This window comes from Dreissena polymorpha, chromosome 10 (genome assembly GCF_020536995.1).
Source record: "Dreissena polymorpha isolate Duluth1 chromosome 10, UMN_Dpol_1.0, whole genome shotgun sequence".
NCBI classification, from domain to species: domain Eukaryota; kingdom Metazoa; phylum Mollusca; class Bivalvia; order Myida; family Dreissenidae; genus Dreissena; species Dreissena polymorpha.
The window spans coordinates 17,439,304-17,458,988 of NC_068364.1; the positions used below are offsets into that span (position 1 = coordinate 17,439,304).

Sequence of the window (19,685 nt, forward strand, 5' to 3'; positions counted from 1 at the left end):
ATTTATTTAAGTTCATATCAGACAGTATGTATTACATTCATTGGGGGATATTTCTTAATTAACATGTCATAGACGTCACGTCAAAACAACAATAGAAAACGGATTCGCTGTCATAAACCTAAAGAACAGTATAACTGTATCGTTCTTATTCAAAGAAAAAAATCTTGTAAAAATTTATTTAGTTTGTTATAAACGTTGGTTTCAATATCTGTTTTGCCTTAATAGACGATATCTTATCCTTTTATCGCCTTCTTACAACAATGATCGCCAGCTAAGTGTTGTTTTTAACACCTTTATAAGTGATAAAGTACTATTGACAAAATGTTCCCCCTTATGCTTTGTCTCTCTGACTGCAGCTGATAATTGCTACTATATATAATACACATTGTTATTGTTAATTACTTGCACCTGTTTCGTTAGTGTTTTTATCACATGCTATACCATGTTTCCAATGTAATACAACCATTACATATAAAAAAAATTATTACACATGTGTAATACAACATCTTTAAGCGTTTTCATTGGCTTAGTTTTCGTTTATTGACCAATCGCATTTTGTTATTTTGCTGAAATTACGTTGCAACGTCAAATGACGTCACGAAATGTAAACAACATTCGGGATTTATCATTATGTTTGCGTAAATATTTATTTAATTTGCTCATTTAAAAGCATGCGATGAAAACGATCTGACACTCGTTGTCATATCATACCATATTGTATTAAGCTCTTCCAGGAAATTCGATAGTAAGCTCGCCAAAGGCTCGCTTACTAACACAATTCCTGAACTCGTTTAATAAATATGGTATAATATGACAACTCGTGCCAGATCCTATATTTACTTTTCACAACTCAAAACAAAGGACTCGTGACCGTTGTCCTCAGTTCAAAAATGACTTTTGTGTTGAAATATACTGGCCGTTGGCCGTTATGGACAATTGACCATTATTCTGAAGTGTAATATAGAGTGACTTTTGTCCCAAACTGACCATTTTTGCAGTTGACCGTTGTTCTCAGTTTACCTCTATGTCAGTTTTGACTGTAATAACAAATCCAGCACTATCAGTTTTACCTAAGTAAATATAATATTAATAACAATTTTAATCTCAAATTTCAAAGTATTTGTTAGCAAATATTAAACAACTCTTATTTCTTAGTTTTAGTTAAAACTACAAGATTTTCCCAATCCAATGCGGCCTGGCCATATTCCCAATATGGAAGTTGCTGGGAATATTAGCCTTGTTCTGGGGAACCTGGGCTTCCTGCATGCTCCTAAAGTGTTTTCTCAGATTGTGTGCATAAAGTGTCATCCCAGATTAGCCTGTGCAGTCTGAACAGTTTAATCAGGCACAACAATTTCTATTTTTATGGGGGGGGGGGTTGTTAAAAGGGAGTCTCTTCAAAGCTTAAATATAGTTTAGGCAGAAAGTTTTGTTCCTGACTAGCCTGTGCAGAGTAAACAGGCTAATCTGGGACGACACTTTACAGTATGTTTTTCAGTCCCTTGGGATTGGGAAAAATTGCAGCGTTTGAAACAAAATTGTGAAATTAGTGTTGTTGTTTTGAGAACACATGCTTCAAAATTAAGAATAAGTGTTTTCAATACTGTATTTACTAAGGATCAACTCACAGAGCTGGCATGGAGGTGAACTAAATGTTGAGATCTAAAAGAAAAAATTACAAAATTACCTTTTTGGTTTCTGAAATATTCAATTCGGAATGTTTAGGTCACATTTATGAAATACCTGTACTTTGTTCCATTGGGAATGGGGTTGTATACATGCCCCAAATTTCAACACAAAAAGAACACTGATTTATGCACAGGCACTTATCCCAGTTTGCATACCTGAGTGACCATAGGGTAGACCAACTGGAGGTGGCTGAGAGTACGTGGCAGCTGCAAGCGTTCGATAAGCAGAAACATTACAGGCTATGTTATAGTGAGAGGATGAGCCGTGTTTTGCGAAAACTGGGTTTAAGCCATGTGCATAAAGAATTCTCCTAGATTAGTCTTTGCAGTCAGATCAGGCTAATCAGAGATGACACTTTCTGCCTAAATTGGATTTTTCCTAAGACGAGACTTCCTTGGAACGAAAAAATACAATAAAAGCAGTAAGTAAAGCTCAGATTCCCAAACAACACCCATTTGTGAAGTAGGGGCCCTTTTTCTAGAAAGCATCTTATTATAGTACTACATTAAGGTATATCAGGGGCTCATTTCTAGAAAGCATCTTACGATATTACCACATTAAGGTATATCAGGGGACCATTTCTAGACAGCATCTTACGATATTACCACATTAAGGTATATCAGGGGCTCATTTCTAGAAAGCATCTTACGATATTACCACATTAATGTATATCAGGGGCTCATTTCTAGAAAGCATCTTACGATATTACCACATTAAGGAATATCAGGGGCTCATTTCTAGAAAGCATATTACGATATTACCACATTAAGGTATTTCAGGGGCCCATTTCTAGAAAGCATCTTACGATATTACCACATTAAGGTATATCATTGGCTCATTTCTAGAAAGCATCTTACGATATAAACACATTAAGGTAGCGCACCCGTAATGATTTCCCGCGATTTATTGTACGGTCATTACCGATCTTCAATGATCGGTTATTTCCGAGAGATGAATTATTTTTTTTAATCTTCGAATTTTGATATATGTTTACGTAATTCCTTTAAAATACAGTATTTTCACAATAAATATTGACTTTGATACAAATACGATTTCGCATTTTATGAAAGATTGCAGAACCTTTTTAACTGTTTACTTATTTATATCTAATTTAAGCTTTAAAAAAAGTGAAGTTGTCTTGGCCGAGTGGTTAAGGCCAAAGACTAGAATTCTTTTCGGATCTTCCCGCGCAGGTTCGAATCCTGCCGACATCGCATACTTTTTGCGGCGCGTTTTAATTCTTTTCTAACGTAATATGCTTTAATATAGCATATAAGCTATGTTTATAGTAAAATATGTTGCAATTTTAATGCACATTCTTCAATTTTTTAAATTTAAACAACATTATGGCTAAACTGGGTGATTTACTGCTGAAAATACGAATCATGCATGTTGCATTTTTATTTTTATTTCATCTATAAAAACTAAGTTCAAAATATTACTTAAATGATACTAATTTTGAATTTTATGACATTTTGTTTTTAACCAACCCAATTTCTACTTGGCTGAAACCACTTACAGTTCATGGCGCTCTTCCATAAATAACAAGTTATAAAAAATAAATGTCTGTAAAAGACAGGGGTGCACATAAACTGGACAAAAGTCGAGTGTGGGGGTGGTTTTGAAAAAATCAGTATATTTTTTTAAAAAGCATGGAAAGCCTACCTAAAAATTGCATGTAGTTCAACGAAATGATGATGATTAAGAAAATAATACATTAGATTATATTTGGATAGGTGCCCATTTCGGGTGCGTTACCTTAAGGTGTATCAGGGGCTCATTTCTAGAAAGCATCTTAAAATTATTACAACATTAAGGTATATCAGGGGCCCATTTCTAGAAAACATCTTACAATATTACCACATTAAGTTATATGAGGGGCCCATTTCTAGAAAGCATCTTACGTTATTACCACAGTAAGGTATATCAGGTGCTCATTATAGAAACATCTTACGATATACCACATTAAAGTATATCAGGGGCCAATTTCTAGAAAGCATCTTACGATAGTACCACATTAAGGTATATCAGGTGCTCATTTCTAGAAAGCATCTTACAATATTACCACATAAAGATATATCAGGGACCCATCTCTAGAGAAAATCTTACGATATTACGACATTAAGATATATCTGGGCCTTTTTCTAGAAAGCATCTTACGATATTACAACATTAAGGTATATCAGGTGCCCATTTCTAGAAAGCATCTTGCAATATTAAAGCATATTACGATATTACAACATTAAGGTATATAATGGGCCTTTTTGTAGAAAAAATCTTACGATATTACCACACTAAGGAATATCAGGTGCCTTTTTCTAGAAAGCATCTTACGATATTACCACATTAAAGTATATCAGTGGCCTTTTTGTAGAAAAAATCTTACGATATTACCACACTAAGGTATATCAGGTGCCTTTTTCTAGAAAGCATCTTACGATATTACCACATTAAAGTATATCAGTGGCCTTTTTCTAGAAAGCATCTTACGATATTACCACATTAAGGTATATCAGGGGCCCATTTCTAGAAAGCATCTTACAATATTACTACATTAAGGTATATCAGGGGCCCATTTCTAGAAAGCATCTTACGATATTACCACATTAAGGTATATCAGGGTCCCATTTCTAGAAAGAATCTTACAATATTACTACATTAAGGTATATCAGTGGCCCATTTCTAGAAAGCATCTTACGGTATTACTCACATAAAGGTTTATCAGTGAATTCGGGTAAAAGTAAGAAATTAAGAAACACTTACAAATACAAGTCCAGACAATATAGTTATAACTTAAGTTTATGAGTTTTCAAAATAATGAAATCAGCCTTGATCCGGACATATTGTTCTCATTTGTTCAGATCAACGATAATTTTTAATATTTTATGTCAAAGAATCAAGGATGCTTTATAAATATTGGCAAATAGAATGGGCTATTAGCAATCTTAAAATACATGACAGGAGTACAGTTTATGTTAAAATAACTAATTAAAAGATAATTTATCTGATAATAAAATTACATGTACCATCCAATTAAATCAAAGCGCTGAAGGCGCTGAAGGTGTTCGCTATGGCATAATTTTAGACGCAAATCATTTTTCAAATTAATCGCAAGTTTTAAATGAACACACGCTATTCAAATTTATAAAGAGTGTGTCATAACGCACGGGTCGAACTTTATGTGCACCTTTTGTCATCATATTTATTTCATAGAGATAACTTAGACAAAATAACAGCAACATGGCTCTTTTTGGACGTTCTGAAAGCATAGAAAGTATGATGAAAATGAAAACTGAATATAAAGACAATGTGCAATCACCACCATATTAAATGAATATTGTTGGAATAACGCATACCTATCTCACTAAGAATATAATTTCATGATGAAACTTCCCTGTACAAAACTTTTGATTTTTGACACCATATACAAATTGAAAATAAACACTAAGATAATTGATGAAAATTAATAAAAAATAAATCTGCGAGCATTACTTTTTACTCACGAATTAGGTAGTCATAAAGACAGCCCTGGACCCGTACATTGTTGTTTATGCATTACTTGTTACCCGAGCAGTTCACACGGTGTCAACAGCTCTGACCTAAACATAGATATAGAGCACTAATGCGCTTTTTTGGCGTAGCTGTTTTACTCAGCTTTTCATCTTCATGACTTTTACATAACGCCAACAGGCACGCATGAATATTTTGAATATTTCATATACAAAATTCGAGATACAACCTCTGAACTTTGGCTACATCACTGTGTCTGTGTTCAGTGCAAAGAATGTAGCACTGTTCAGTGTAAGGAATTCCGGACTACCGGTACTCTCTGTATGTTCAAACAACACAAATTGTGGCCCAGTTACAATTACGCGTTAAAATCCATCTCGCAGAATTTCAGTTTTGCTTTCAAGATGAGAAAACAATCATTACCGAAATAGTAAAGTGTCACGATAAGAGGAAATCGTTTAATTATCCAACTACAATGTTTGCCGTACTTGGTCAGCACGTCTGGAAATCGTTCCTGAACGTCTGGATATGCTGCCATTATTATCAAGTTTGCGTTTTGAATTCAATTTTGTATCAAAAAGCATTGTGCTAAAATGTGCCATTTACAATTCGCAATGAGATTTTTAATGACCATCGTCATGCGAAAATGGGTCTTATTCCATATGCGCCCATCATATATATAGCCCACTCAGCCAGCGCATCTCTCAGTCTGGTCAGGAGATACATAATGAGACCATAACATATTGAGTGATTTTATAGCGAACAGCATCGCCTCTGACTTGACTGCGCAAATGCACATGTTGGGTTTAACAAACGCTGGCCGGAACGCACAAGACCCATTTTCGCATGACGCGGCTATGAACGTGTGATTTAAATGTGTCGAAAGAAAACTGCGCTTAAATCAAATATTAACATATGATATATTCGATAGTGAAGAAATATACTCATAATAAGGCACATGAGTACACATATGATGTGCACTCTCGTAGTATATTTTTATCCACTTACACTAATGTGTGGTCTGACAATGCTAACACACATTTCATACGTTGAATATGCAACTTACAAGTGAAAAAATAACACAATAGTTAAACTTTTGTTTTCATTATATTTATTTATTTAGAAAAGTAAATTGCAAACTTTATTTCAAAGTCAGCGTATACGCCGACTACATTTTTAAACGATATTCCTTGTTTTAGTTAGTTGTTTTCGGTTTAAGCGATTATAAATCATTTTTGAGGTTGTCTAAAGTATGCCTGTTGTAATTGGTGAACTCATGTCCAAAGTTTTATAAATTTAGAACTGTGAATATAAACAAGCTTAACCTTCTACTAACCTTCTACTAATGCGTTGCTAGCACCCGTAAATACAAAAGATCGCCGCTATCTGTTGAGAACAAAAGAACGTTTCCCAGAAATCCCCGCTGTAGAAGCATGAACGAGGCTACGACACTGACCATTCGTATTATTATTGTAATTAATTGTTTGTTATATTCGGTTTGAGCAATTATGAAGCATGTTTGTAGTTGTCTATCGTATCGCTGAAGTTATTGTTGAACTCATGTTCAACGTTTGATAAATTGAGAATATAGGCTAAACCAGCGTAACCTTATACTACTGCGTTGTTTTCCCGAATCTATTAATTGCCTCAGATAATGAATAACCTGTACTACGTCATTGAGGTGTATGTGAGAGCAACTCTGCGTGGAGATTGCCGTGCAATTGGACTCTCCCCTGTTTATCTGCAGCCGCATCTATTAATAGCCTCAGATTATGAATGAGCTGAGCAAAATTACTACGTCATGAAGACGTAGCAAAAAGTGGAATATTTTAATCATTTATAAACAATCTCTTCCGCGACACGTATAATACAATCAGTGTTAATTGATTCTTTTCTATATAAGCTCCGTTCGACACTATTACATTTAACACGATATTCATATAATGTTTCCATTTGTGAATGAATAAAGTTGGAGAACTGAAACCTGTTGCATAAATTATACAACTCTTTCTCGCGCGGATACGGCGTGTGTGGCAGGTAGAAGGCTCTCCGTAGATAAGCCAAACCGACTTGAAATTTTGAGCAACAACATTAGCTGGTCGTTACGCGACCAACTAATAAACTAGGCATGAATGATTTCAACACAGTCATTAAATTCATAAAGAGCTTGTTATAGAAATGAAAACAAAACTGGGCAGTTATGAATTCAGTATTTTAAACAAATTATACAGTTATGTCTTCAGTATTTAAAAAAATGGATAAGTATGTCTTCAGTATTTAAAAAAGGACAGTATTTCACACACAAAACTGCACAGTTAAGTCTTGAGTATTTCAAACAAAACTGGACGGTTAATGTCTTGAGTATTTCAAACTAAATGGACAGTTACGCCTTCGATAAGAAATCTTTGTGATAAGAACTGAATATTTCTGATTTATCTTCCATCCACTTGATTGCAAACATACAAAAAAACAATTCTGCATAGCTCTGTGTAAATGGGGTTTATTGCATGTGCGGAAAGTGATGTCCTGAATTAGCCTGTGCAGTCTGCACAGGCTTATCAGGAATGACACTTCGCTTTTTTGAAATTTTCATTTCAAGAAAGACTCTTCTTGACAGAAATCCAGTTTAGGCGGAAAGTGTCATCCCTGATTAGCCTGTGATGGGGGGAAAGGGTTAAATTGCGCTTCTCAAGTGGTTACAAGGTGTTTCTTAGAATTTACCTATAGTCCAAATTTTCGATGCAACTGAAATACATCGAAAAGGCCTAGAAAGTGTAAAAATAAACATTCTGACCAAGTTTCTAGATTGGATGAATGAGCTGAAAGTTGACACAACATGATTCAGTAGTATATCAGTAGACAAGCAAAGACTAAACACAAAAGCTCACAATGAGCTCATAAAAGCATTCACTTCGACAAACAAGATAACCTTTCTTTAAACAAGAGCACAGCATAACGGGTGCCAACGCTTGGCTGCGTGTGCAGTTTTGAATAAATGAAAGCTTGTCAGAATTTTTTTAGAGGTCACAGTGACCTTGACCTTTAACCTAGTGACCCAAAAATGGGTGTGGCGTGTAGAACTCATCAAGGTTCATGTACACATGAAGTTTCAAAGTTGTAGGTGGAAGCACTTTGACTTTAGAGGCAATGTTAAGGTTTTAGCACGGCGGACGGCGGAAGACACGACACGGACACGACGAGCTGGCTATGACAATACCTCGGGTTTTCTCCGAAAACAGTTGAGCTTAAAATAAACATTCTGACCAAGTTTCTTGATTGGAAAATGAGCTGAAAGTTGACACAGCATGATCGATTGTGACAGTGGACAGACAAAGACTGAACAGAAAAGCTCACCATGAGCTTATAGAAGCAGTAACTTCACCAAGGTAACCTTCCTTTAAAAAGTTACTGCTTTTTACAAACGCTGACTTTGAAACAGTAATATTGCATGGGTGTGCAATCATAGAAACATTTCGTGGTAACTTTGGTGATGAAACAGATTAGCTTGTACTGTTGGGAGTGTTGGTACGGAAACCAGGTGGTTAGTGTTTAGGAAAGGTTATATCTTAGACAGATGTGCTTTGAAAACCCAAACTACAAGCCGTGTTTGGTGTATTAATTAATTTAAGTGTATCCCATAGCGTGTTATTTGATTTCAACAATGTGTGAGTTAGGATAGGATAAAAGTGTATTACATCAACATGTGGACCCAATGACCATATTTTCCTGACTATAAGACACAAAAAAAATCCAGTTTCCTGCATCTAACATTGTAAAGATTCATATAGTTGAACAAAATCGAAATAATGATAGCAATTATCTGTTACTTATAAAGAAAGAAAGTAAAGACAAAACTAGACCTCAGAATAAATTATGTAACACTTTTACTTTATGATTTTCCCCCAAAAGTTACAATTTATAACAAATTATAACAAACTCAATATCAATCAGTTTATGTGTTGTTACAAATGAACAAAAACAAATGAAAATACATATGTATGGGGTACCTTTTTACTATTTTTGTATAAACTTCTTGATATCCGTAAATGAATTTGATATCCAAATATGTACAGGTGAAACCAGATGGCTTGAAATTGTGGTTGGCTCATAGTCTAATAAGCACCAATTTTGTACTGCTTCATATTCATATTTTCTGTTGTTTGGCTAGCATTCAAGAGAGTAAAATAATCGGATGACTTGAACAGTTTATTTCGTCCCTGTCACAATTTTCACACCTTCTTTTGTTTTTTGGCTTGAACTCGCATCAAGGTCAATAAAGCTTTTAATGGATAAGGAGCGTTTTATTACCGGTAGTGCTACACTATAAGTGATGTGACAGATGTTGAAAACTAATAATTCTCTAATGTAAAAATTGATTTGAGTAAAATATGTCATTGACTCTATCGTTGATTGAATTGATTCTTACATGTTCCCGGAAATGTTCTTCTTCTAATGTACATTTATATCATGATATTTGTAAATGAATGTGTAACTGTTTATAAATATTTATTTAAAAATATCTAGTTAATATTTTTATCACATGCTATACCCTGTTTCCCATGTAATACAACCATTACATATTTTTTATTACACATGTGAAATACAACATTTTAAAGCGTTTTCATTGGCTTAGTTTTCGTTTATTGACCAATCGCATTTTGTTATTTTGCTGAAATGACGTTGCAACGTCATATTACGTCACAAAATGTAAACAACATTCGGGATTTATCATTATGTTTGCGTAAATATTTATTTAATTTGCTCATTTAAAAGCATGTGATGAAAAAGATCTGACACTCGTTGGCATATCATGCCCTTTTTTATGAAACTCGTTTAGGAAATTCGTTAGTAAGCTCGCCAAAGGCTCGCTTACTAACAAAATTCCTGAACTCGTTTCATAAAATATGGTATGATATGACAACTTGTGCCGGATCCTTTATGTATCAATTCATAACCAGATAGAAATACGGAGTTTATTAAGAATGAAGAGTCTTCCACGGGATATGAAAATCTAATGCAGACTTATGTAAGTAAACAATTTATATAAGAATTCGTTTGGCTCAGATTTTGGTTGGCTCTTACTTGTCGGAGCCATCGGGTTTCAATTGTACTTCTTGATATCAAGAATTTGATTGTTTGATAAAAAAAATGCTTTGTTTGATTTCATAATATCAATTAATATTCAAAATTTTAATTTTGGTTTAATGCATGTAACACAGTGCATTTCAACAAAATTATATAGGGAAAGAGTAGGAATGGACATTTTCAATAAATTAAAATTAAAATACACTGTACACTGTATCTATGTTGTACAGTCAACTTCGATCTGAAATCAAGCTTAAGTTTTTATAAAACATTTAATGGATTGAGATGTGAATACATACTTGGGAATATTTCAGGATAGTTTATATGCGTCTTATAATAATAATGGTACCATGTGTCTTTTTTGTGGATGCTATTACATATAATAATGGATATAAGGAAAACGCGTCTTATCTACAAATGCCATCTAAAGTAAAGAAATAACGGAAGAAATCAATAAATTTGTGGATAAAATTTGAAACGTTATGGAATTAGGGGAAGCATAAATTAGGGGAATCATCTAATCTAGCGATGGAACTAACAGGTAGGAAATAACTTTTTATATGAATGGAAGTATCACATACTTTGCTGTTTCTGGATGACCTTCCCTTGCCTGGCCGCTCTTCTACGTCGCACAATGACGATGTAGATTATTACTGCGACCACTACGCAGCCTACGATGACACCAACCACAATTACAACCATATTGGCCTGCCTTAAAAAGAACAAGACTTTTAATGCAACCTTGTGTGCATAAGTACAATTTTTCAAATAAATTAATTTGAAATTAAGCTAATGAAAATTAACAAACAAGAGGGCCTGGAAGGCCCAAAGTCGCTCACCTGAGATAACAAGATATTATTGGGACAAATCTTCTGACCAAGTTTCATGAAGATCAGAAAATAAATGTGGCCTCTAGAGTGTTAACAAGGTTTTAATATAGCCATATAATGAAAAATGCCCCGCCCCCTGGCAGCAATGTTTTTTAACAAACCGGCATCATTTTTTAACTCTTCCAAGATAATATAAGGATGAATCTTCTGATCAAGTTTCATTAAGATCGGACAGTGAATGTGGCCTCTGGAGTGTTAACAAGAGTTTACTATAGCCATTTAAGGAAAATTGCCCACCCCTTGGAAGCCATGTTTTTCAAGCAAACATAATTATTTTTCAAACTCATCCAGGATATCATTAAGACCAATCTTCTGACCAAATTTAATTAAGATTGGACAATAAATGTGGCCTCTAGAGTGTTAACAAGGATTTACTAAAGCCATATATAGCCATATAAGGAAAAATACCCCGCCCCTGGTGGCCATGTATTTAAAGCAACCAAAACCATTTTTAACTCATTCAAGATATCAGTGAGACAAATCTTCTGACAAATTTTCATGATGATCCGAAAATATATGTGACCTCTAGAGTCTTAACAAGGTTTTACTATAGCCATATAAGGAAAAATGCCCCGCCCCCGTGGTGGCCATGTTTTTCAACCAACCGGCATCATTTTTGAACTCGTCCAAGAAATTATTTGGATGAATCTTCTGACCGAGTTTCATGAAGATCGGACTATAAATGTAGCATCTAGAGTGTTAACAAGATTTAACTATAGCCATATATAGCCGTATAAAGAAAAATGCCCCGCCCCTTGGCACTCATGTTTTTCAAGCAAACATAACCATTTTTAAACTCATCCAAGATATCAATACAACAAATCTTCAAACCATATTTCATGAAGATCGGACAATAAGTGCGGCCTCTAGATTGTTAACAAGGTTTTACTATAGTCATATAAGGAAAAATTCCCCGCCCCCTGGCGGCCATGTTTTTCAACTAACGGGCATCAATATTTAAGTCGTCCAAGATATTATTGGGATGAATCTTCTGACGAAGTTTCATAAAGATTGGACAATAAATGTTGCCTCAAGAGTGTTAACAAGATTTTACTTTAGCCGTATATAGCCATATAAGGAAAAATGCCCCGCCCCTAGGCAGCCATGTTGTTCAAGCAAATGTTACTATTTTCAAACACATCCAAGATATCATTGGGACAAATCTTTTGAACAAGTTTCATGAAGATCGGAAAATAATGTGGCCTCTAGAGTGTTAACAAGGTTTTACTATAGCCTGACAGTGCTTTCCACAGGCCATTTAACTGTCCCTCACTGGGGCGCTTGAATTTCAAAATCAGAGTCCGCGTGGCTCCTGAAATTTTCCGATCATTGTATTTTGGCTGTAACTGCAAAAAGCCATTTTTAAGATCAAAGCGATATCGACTTCGCCGAAACTTTTGAAAGCCGATTAACGATCCTCTATCAACTACATCTAACGCTTTACCCAACTAAAGCCTGCTTAAGGGCAGAGCGTCGCTGTATTGGAAAATCAATATTGGCTAATGAGAGCGTACGCTTTGTATAAGCGGCAGCACTCACAGGCAGGCAAAACCAGCAGTTAAAGGCTCTATAAAGGTGACAAATCTAATTATTATGCATATTAACTGGTCTAATTTTTACCTGATTTTAGTTACTATTGCATAAAAAATGCTAATAGAAAAGCTAAGGTGCAACGTTGTCAAGAAGTATGGAAGATATACCCGTTACATAATTGGAAGAAATGTTAACAACTTTGCAACTAACGTGATTTGTAGCCCCAAAGCGGTGACATATGCTAAAAATAGCCGAAAGAACATTCAATTTTAATTATATTTTTAACAACTTTTTACCAGCAGAAAGTAACTTATTAGATCACTACAAACGTTTGGACCATTTAGAAGAGACCTACTTTGTGAGTGATACCGAAAACGTTGAAAATCAACGATGTATTTTTGATGACCTGAGTCACTTTCACTTTCACTTTTCTGAGTAAACAGCGATGTAAATAAACTGATTGTTTGTTAACACGATTGACTTTGAGAACACTGTATTTTGAGCTCAAAACAAGTTGTATTGCTCATATTTTTATGCTAATGTCCAATAGCATATACATATTGTTTTTTGATAACCTTTATAAATAAAATACGGAAAAAATGATTAAAAATCGGTAAATAATTACGGATCTTCACCTTTATAGAGCCTTTAAATCATGCAGACGACTCGTGACGTACATGTAATTGCCAAAGAAATCTTGGCCAGTTACTCAGAAGACTGACGATGGCTGTAATCCTCGTGGAAGTTGTGCATTTCATGAATAACACTGTCAAAACATGTACTCGACTCGTAAAGCGTTTTAACAAAGTATCGTTAATTTAATTACGCAACGGTTAATGTTTTCTTGTAGTCTCAAATGAGAATAAATAAATTTGTAATCCGAAACCCACTTCCGAATATAAATTTAAACTCTCCGTTAACAGATTCTTACTTCAAATAAACAGTGATAATATAGTGTGTGTTGATCCTTCGTCTCAATAAACAGGGCGCGAAAAGTATGCAGCATGTACCTGTCGCGTCATGTGCATAGAAAGCGTGGGTGTATTGAGCGTTGTATTACCAAGCACACACCACGGCAAGCGATTAACGCATGTTCAGTGGCAATATAAAATATTATTTCATCAAATCTATAAATAGTCACTGATGCCGAAATTTATTTGATACTTGGCAAAATGGCAACGTTTGTTGTCAAAGAAATTATTGAGAATTTTTATCGTCAATATTTACCAGAAAGTGCTTTTAAAAATAGGATTATCGGGTAATGAATAGAAACTTGAAAAGTAGTTAGTATGCAGTAATAGAGTCGGATTTATTGGGGAATCGTTTGAGTCGGCGTTTTACTATCTTTACGGGAAAGTTTAAAAACAACTATTTAACAAGAGATCCTGAAGTCGCTCACCAGAGATAAAAAGAAATGACCTGTTTTTTGCAGCCCAAGATATCAATGGAACACATGTTCTAACCAAGTTTCATGAAGATTGAACAACAAATGGCCCCCTGGCAGCCATGTTTTTCAACAGACCTGAACCATTTTTGAACTCGTCCAAGATATCATTGGGACAAATCTTCTTACAAAGTTTCATGAAGATCCGACAATAAATGTGGCCGCTACAGTGTTAACAGGGCAAATATTCATGACGCACAACGGAAGACAGACAATTGACAAAAAGTGATCACAAAATTCACCGTGAGCAAAAAATATTATGCTCATAAAGATTGTCACCATGTTTGAAGATGATATTATTAAAACTAATAGAGTAAACTAAATCAAGATATGATAACAACATTTGCACTGAGCTAGTGTCATTCAGCTTGAACTAAAAATGTGACTAAAATTATTCACAATGTTCCACTATAAACAAATGAAGACATACAAAAAAGCTACCATCCCCTGAGAGCCTTGTTTATAAACAAACATGAACTATTCTCACCTTGCAATTATATTTCCTATTAAAAAAATCAATAAATCTGTTTTAAAACACAAATCTTACTAAATGTGGATCATTGTATTAAACAATAAAACCCAGTTTATTTTAGTAGAAATGTGGACTCTTCAAGGGAGAGTGTCTTGAGCATGATAGTATGTTGATGAATAAAGAATTCTCTCAAATTTCTGAGTGGGAGTTACTGCCCATTGTATAAATACAAAGTTCTGAGATCACTTCCTTTCTGGCATTGGATTTCAAGGCTTAAACATACAGAAAAAAATCGAAATTAAAAATTTTAATTAATCTGTACAGATATTACTTAGTTATATAACAAAAACATCACACAATGTCTGGAGAAGGTAAACCAGCCAGCAGGAATAAAAAGGAAAAGCTCAGACAAAACTGCCAGAAAATCAGGAAACTAGAGTGTTGACCAGCTTTTTTACTATTTAAATATAAGGAAAAAGACCCCCCACACACACTGGCGGCCATGTTTTTTTACCAATCCAAACCGTTTTCGAACTCAACTGTCGTATCTAGAAAACAAATGTTCTGACCAAATTTCGTGAATATTAAGCAAAGTGTGTCTTGTAGACTTTTGACATGTTTTCACTATATTCATATAGAGAAAACTGCCCCATCCCTTGGCGGCCATATTTTGCCACCCGTGATGACCATTTCCGAACTCGTTCAAGATATCTATAAAATCGATGTTTAGAAAAGTGTGTATGTTGATTAGGCAAAAAGTGTGACTTCTAGAGTTTTCACAAGCTTTTTATTATATAAATATAAGGAAAATGACGCCCCCCTGGCGGCCATGTTTATTTACCGATCCAAACCATTTTCGAACGCAACCGTCATATCCAGAAAACACATCTTCTGACTAAATTTCATGAAGATTGGACAAAAAATGTGACTTCTAGAGTGTTCACATGTTTTCACTATATACATATAGAGAAAAATGCCCCTCACCCTGGCGGTCATGTTTTTTTACCGATCTGGTACCGATTTCAAACTCGTCCGAGATATCAATGAAACCAATGTTTAGACAAAGTTTCATGATGATTGGGCAACATTGTGACTTCTAAATTGTTCACAATGTTTCTCAATAGCCATATAAGGAATACTGCCCGGCCCCCTGGCGGCCATGTTTTTCAACAGACTGGAACCATTTTTGAACTCAACCAACATTTCATTTAGATAAACATTTTGACAAAGTTACATGAAGATTGGGCATCAAATGTGACTTCTACAGTGTTCACAAGGTTTTTCTTTCTTTGACCTACTGACCTAGTTTTTGACCCAGCTCAACCCATTTTAAAACTCAGTCGAGGTATCATTAGGACAAATGTTCTGACCAAGTTTCAAGAAGATCGGACAATAAATGTGGCCTCTAGAGTGTTCACAAGGCAAAATGTTGACGACGCACGACGGACGACGCACGACGCACGACCGACGACGGACAAAAGGCGATCACAAAAGCTCCACCATGAGCACGTTCTGCTCAGGTGAGCTACAAATGTAATTCAGACATAAGACAATAATCCGTATTCTATCAAAAGGGCCTGTCATTTCTCTCAGCGCTACCACAACACTTGCATGGCATTTTAAAATCTGTAACAGCCCCAAGTGATTGCTGCAAAATATAAATAGTCATACACATTTGTAAAATATAAAAAATAATTGGCTTTCAAAATCACTCAAGTGTCATCACAACGTCCTTACAGCCATCAAGATATTCAAAGTACAATAGTTGCTATAGCGGCTTAATCCCCCAATATATGATGAATGTGATCTTGTTTCACAATGTATACCCTTGACCTTTTAGGTAGGGAAATGGTTGCTTTACACAGCATGATGGTGGAAATCATGATGGTAGACTTTAGTGCGAAGCTTTTAACTCCATCAATCCGTGTTCTCCATAAAAAAATGATTTGCCAGTTATATTTGTATAGAAGCCAGCAACTTAGACGGACATTTTTTGCGCTGTTTTGAATTGATATTTTGGGGAAAAGCGCCAAGATTGTTCACATTAAATCTCCGGCTGCCAGGGATTCCGGACACAGGTGATTAGCGTGTGGCTATGATATTAATTAGTAATAACATCATTTTGAATATAAAAAATAAAATTTTAACGTAAAAGCAACTTCTCTGAAAAAAGGTTCAATATCAAATATATATATATATATATATATATATATATATATATATATATATATATATATATAACAAGATATCATACTCAAAATGACCCGAAAATAGGGTTCATTGCTTTGAACAGCCATCACTTCATCAATTGTGAAGCGATTTCCATGAACTTGGTCTACTCTTATTTAACACATAAATGAATTTCCTTTCTAGAAATTTATATATCTTGCAATATTTTTACAAATGCTGGGTCAAATTTTAACACATAAAACAATACACAATTGCGTGACCTACTCGTCAACTATCAGACCCTGACTTTTGTTAACAGATATGTTTTTATTCCAGACTTAACAGGTCATTTTTCATCAAGGAATAACACAAATACATTTTGATTGATATGCATGATTCTGTAGTACATACAATCAAATATGTTTTGTTGTTTTTTAATCACTCAATAATCCCTAAGAAAACATAGTAAGCATGTTTCCTCATGTTAATCATAACCATTTAATGGAATATAATGTACATTGTATACATTTTTGTTTATTCTGCAAACTAAGTCAGATACATAAAATCTATTTATGATTAATGATAATTAACTCTCTCAGTAATATTCACTATAAAATATTATTAACATCATAATAAATACACTGTATTGCATGGTATGTGTTTTACAAATATCACTAATACTGTTGTATTCATATTGACATCAATATATGTGATGTAAATGTATGTGTTCATGTAATGTGTACGTGTATGTTATTTTTTACCAGTAAACAAACATTTTGTTGAGTTAAGTTCAATCTATGGTGACGACTGTCATTAAATATGTAGTGCGTATTGCTTTAATTCTGTTTTAGTTGAAAAGCATGTTTTTGAACCCCTTCGAATGCAATGAGTGAATTTTGTTTTTTATCTACATTAATGTTTAGTTTGATATTATCAAAAACAAATTGTATGATGAGAAGTTATTCTTTTTTGTGTCAAATGGAAGCTATACAAAATGTTCAATTTCTGAATACACCCCTATTTCCAGAAAATGTGCATACATTTTTAATATTATGAATATGTTTACCATGTTCCATATCTGTCCAGAACTTACTTTGTTGATTTTATTGTTATTTTTTGTCTTAAATTCTTACAAATGGTAATATATATGAAAACGTCTTTTTTTGTTTTCATTGCAAATATGCATATTTAATGATTTATAATACTGCAATTAATTCTGTACTTTGTAATTAATTACGGTCATAGACATACGTGAACAATGGAGTTAGTAACAACACAAACTGATCAGCATTACATGTAATGATACTCATTGAATTGAAACGTCATTTCATACAAAACAGCGCTATTCAGCGTTTGTGACATGATACACAAAAATGGCATAACTTCGTCAGTTTCATGATTTGGATGCTAACATTTCGTATTCTGATTATAAAGATGTAGCACTTTCATAATACCGTATATGCATGACTGAAAAAGTAATTTTTTGACCAGAATAGTCAAAATCGCATTCCCAGCAACATATATATTTGATAGTGATTTTTCTTTCTTCCGAGAATTTGATTCTTTTGTTATAATTTGATAATATTTCATTCAAAATGATATTTTTACTAATTGATATCATAGCCGCATGCTAACGACCTGTGCTTCCGGAGAAAACTGCATCAATATATATCACACTTATGTTGGACAGACACACAAACGAGCAGTGTGAAAGGAGGCACAAAAACAATAGAACCTTGTTTAACAATAACACTCAAAATACAGAACCTTGTATAACAATTACACACAAATAATAGAACTTCATTTAACAATAACACACACATGATTTACACACGTAAAATGAGCATTGCAGTTTAGGGAATTTACAGAGTTGTTTCATCAATTCTTTTCCTGGTGTAGCTATGGGTCCGTTAAACAGACTTATTCTCAAAGCAAAATGGTAAAACAAAATCCCAATTTGAAAAAAAATCCTAAGATTTTTTTTTCATAAAGAAGTGTCTAGTTAATGATTATTAAATATCATAACTAGTTATTTTATTTCAATTGAATCTAACAGAGTATATAAATATAATTTTTATGATTCTGTTCTTATAATTTAATTATTATTAAGAGTTCTATAACATTAAATTTTCCCAAATCAGCAGACTTTTCGAAACAATTCCCAATGCCGACATTGCATTTTTTTCCAAAATGGCCAGGCAAAGGCCTTCTTATATGTTTGCATAAGCTTATGACAAGAGTGTACACATGTTTGATCTATGATTTAACCAGGTGACCTTAGTTTGAATGCACATGACCCAGTTTGAACTCTGCCTTGAAATTGTAAAGTTAAACATTCTGACCAAATTTTATAAAAATTTGAACATTTAACCAAATTTAATAAAGATTGAGTCATAATTATGTCCTAAAACATCAAGATTGTCAGAAGCTCATGAAAAGGCCGGGAGCAGTAAGAATCGTGTTATAATTCTTAATTTATAAATAACAAGACTATTGCCATGCAATAAAAGTCACATACCAGTGAAACTCCACCATTTTCCAGCAATATTTCTAGTCTATTTGTTGCCATAGCAACCAGAATTCTTGACGTAGGAACATAATGAAATGATATTCATAATCTCCATATTGCCATCTATCCATATTTGAAGTTTCGTGAAAAAATATGAAGAACTTTAAAAGTTATCGCAGGATCCACCATATTCAGCAATATTTATAGTCAATTTGTTGCCAAAGCAACCAGAATTATTGACTTAGGAACAAAATGAAATGACATGCATAATCTCCATATTGCCATCTGTCGATGTCTCAAATTCCATGAAAAAATATGAAGAACTTTTAAAGTTATCGCAGGATCGAGAACAGTGCGACAGACAAACTGACAGACTCACAGCGC

The 19,685-nt window shown here is 34.1% G+C and overlaps 1 protein-coding gene across 1 annotated transcript in view; it reads right to left on the reverse strand.

Moving 5' to 3' along the window:
• The window catches only part of LOC127848391 (basic salivary proline-rich protein 2-like), a 73,234-nt gene that overhangs the window by 11,032 nt on the left and 42,517 nt on the right, over positions 1 to 19,685 (reverse strand). Inside the window, exons 6-7 of the mRNA XM_052380839.1 lie at positions 10,866 to 10,996; positions 1,845 to 1,895 (exon numbers count right to left, since the gene is read on the reverse strand). Of these exons, the coding sequence (XP_052236799.1) occupies positions 1,845 to 1,895; positions 10,866 to 10,996 (182 nt within the window). The remainder of the gene's footprint in view (positions 1 to 1,844; positions 1,896 to 10,865; positions 10,997 to 19,685) is intronic.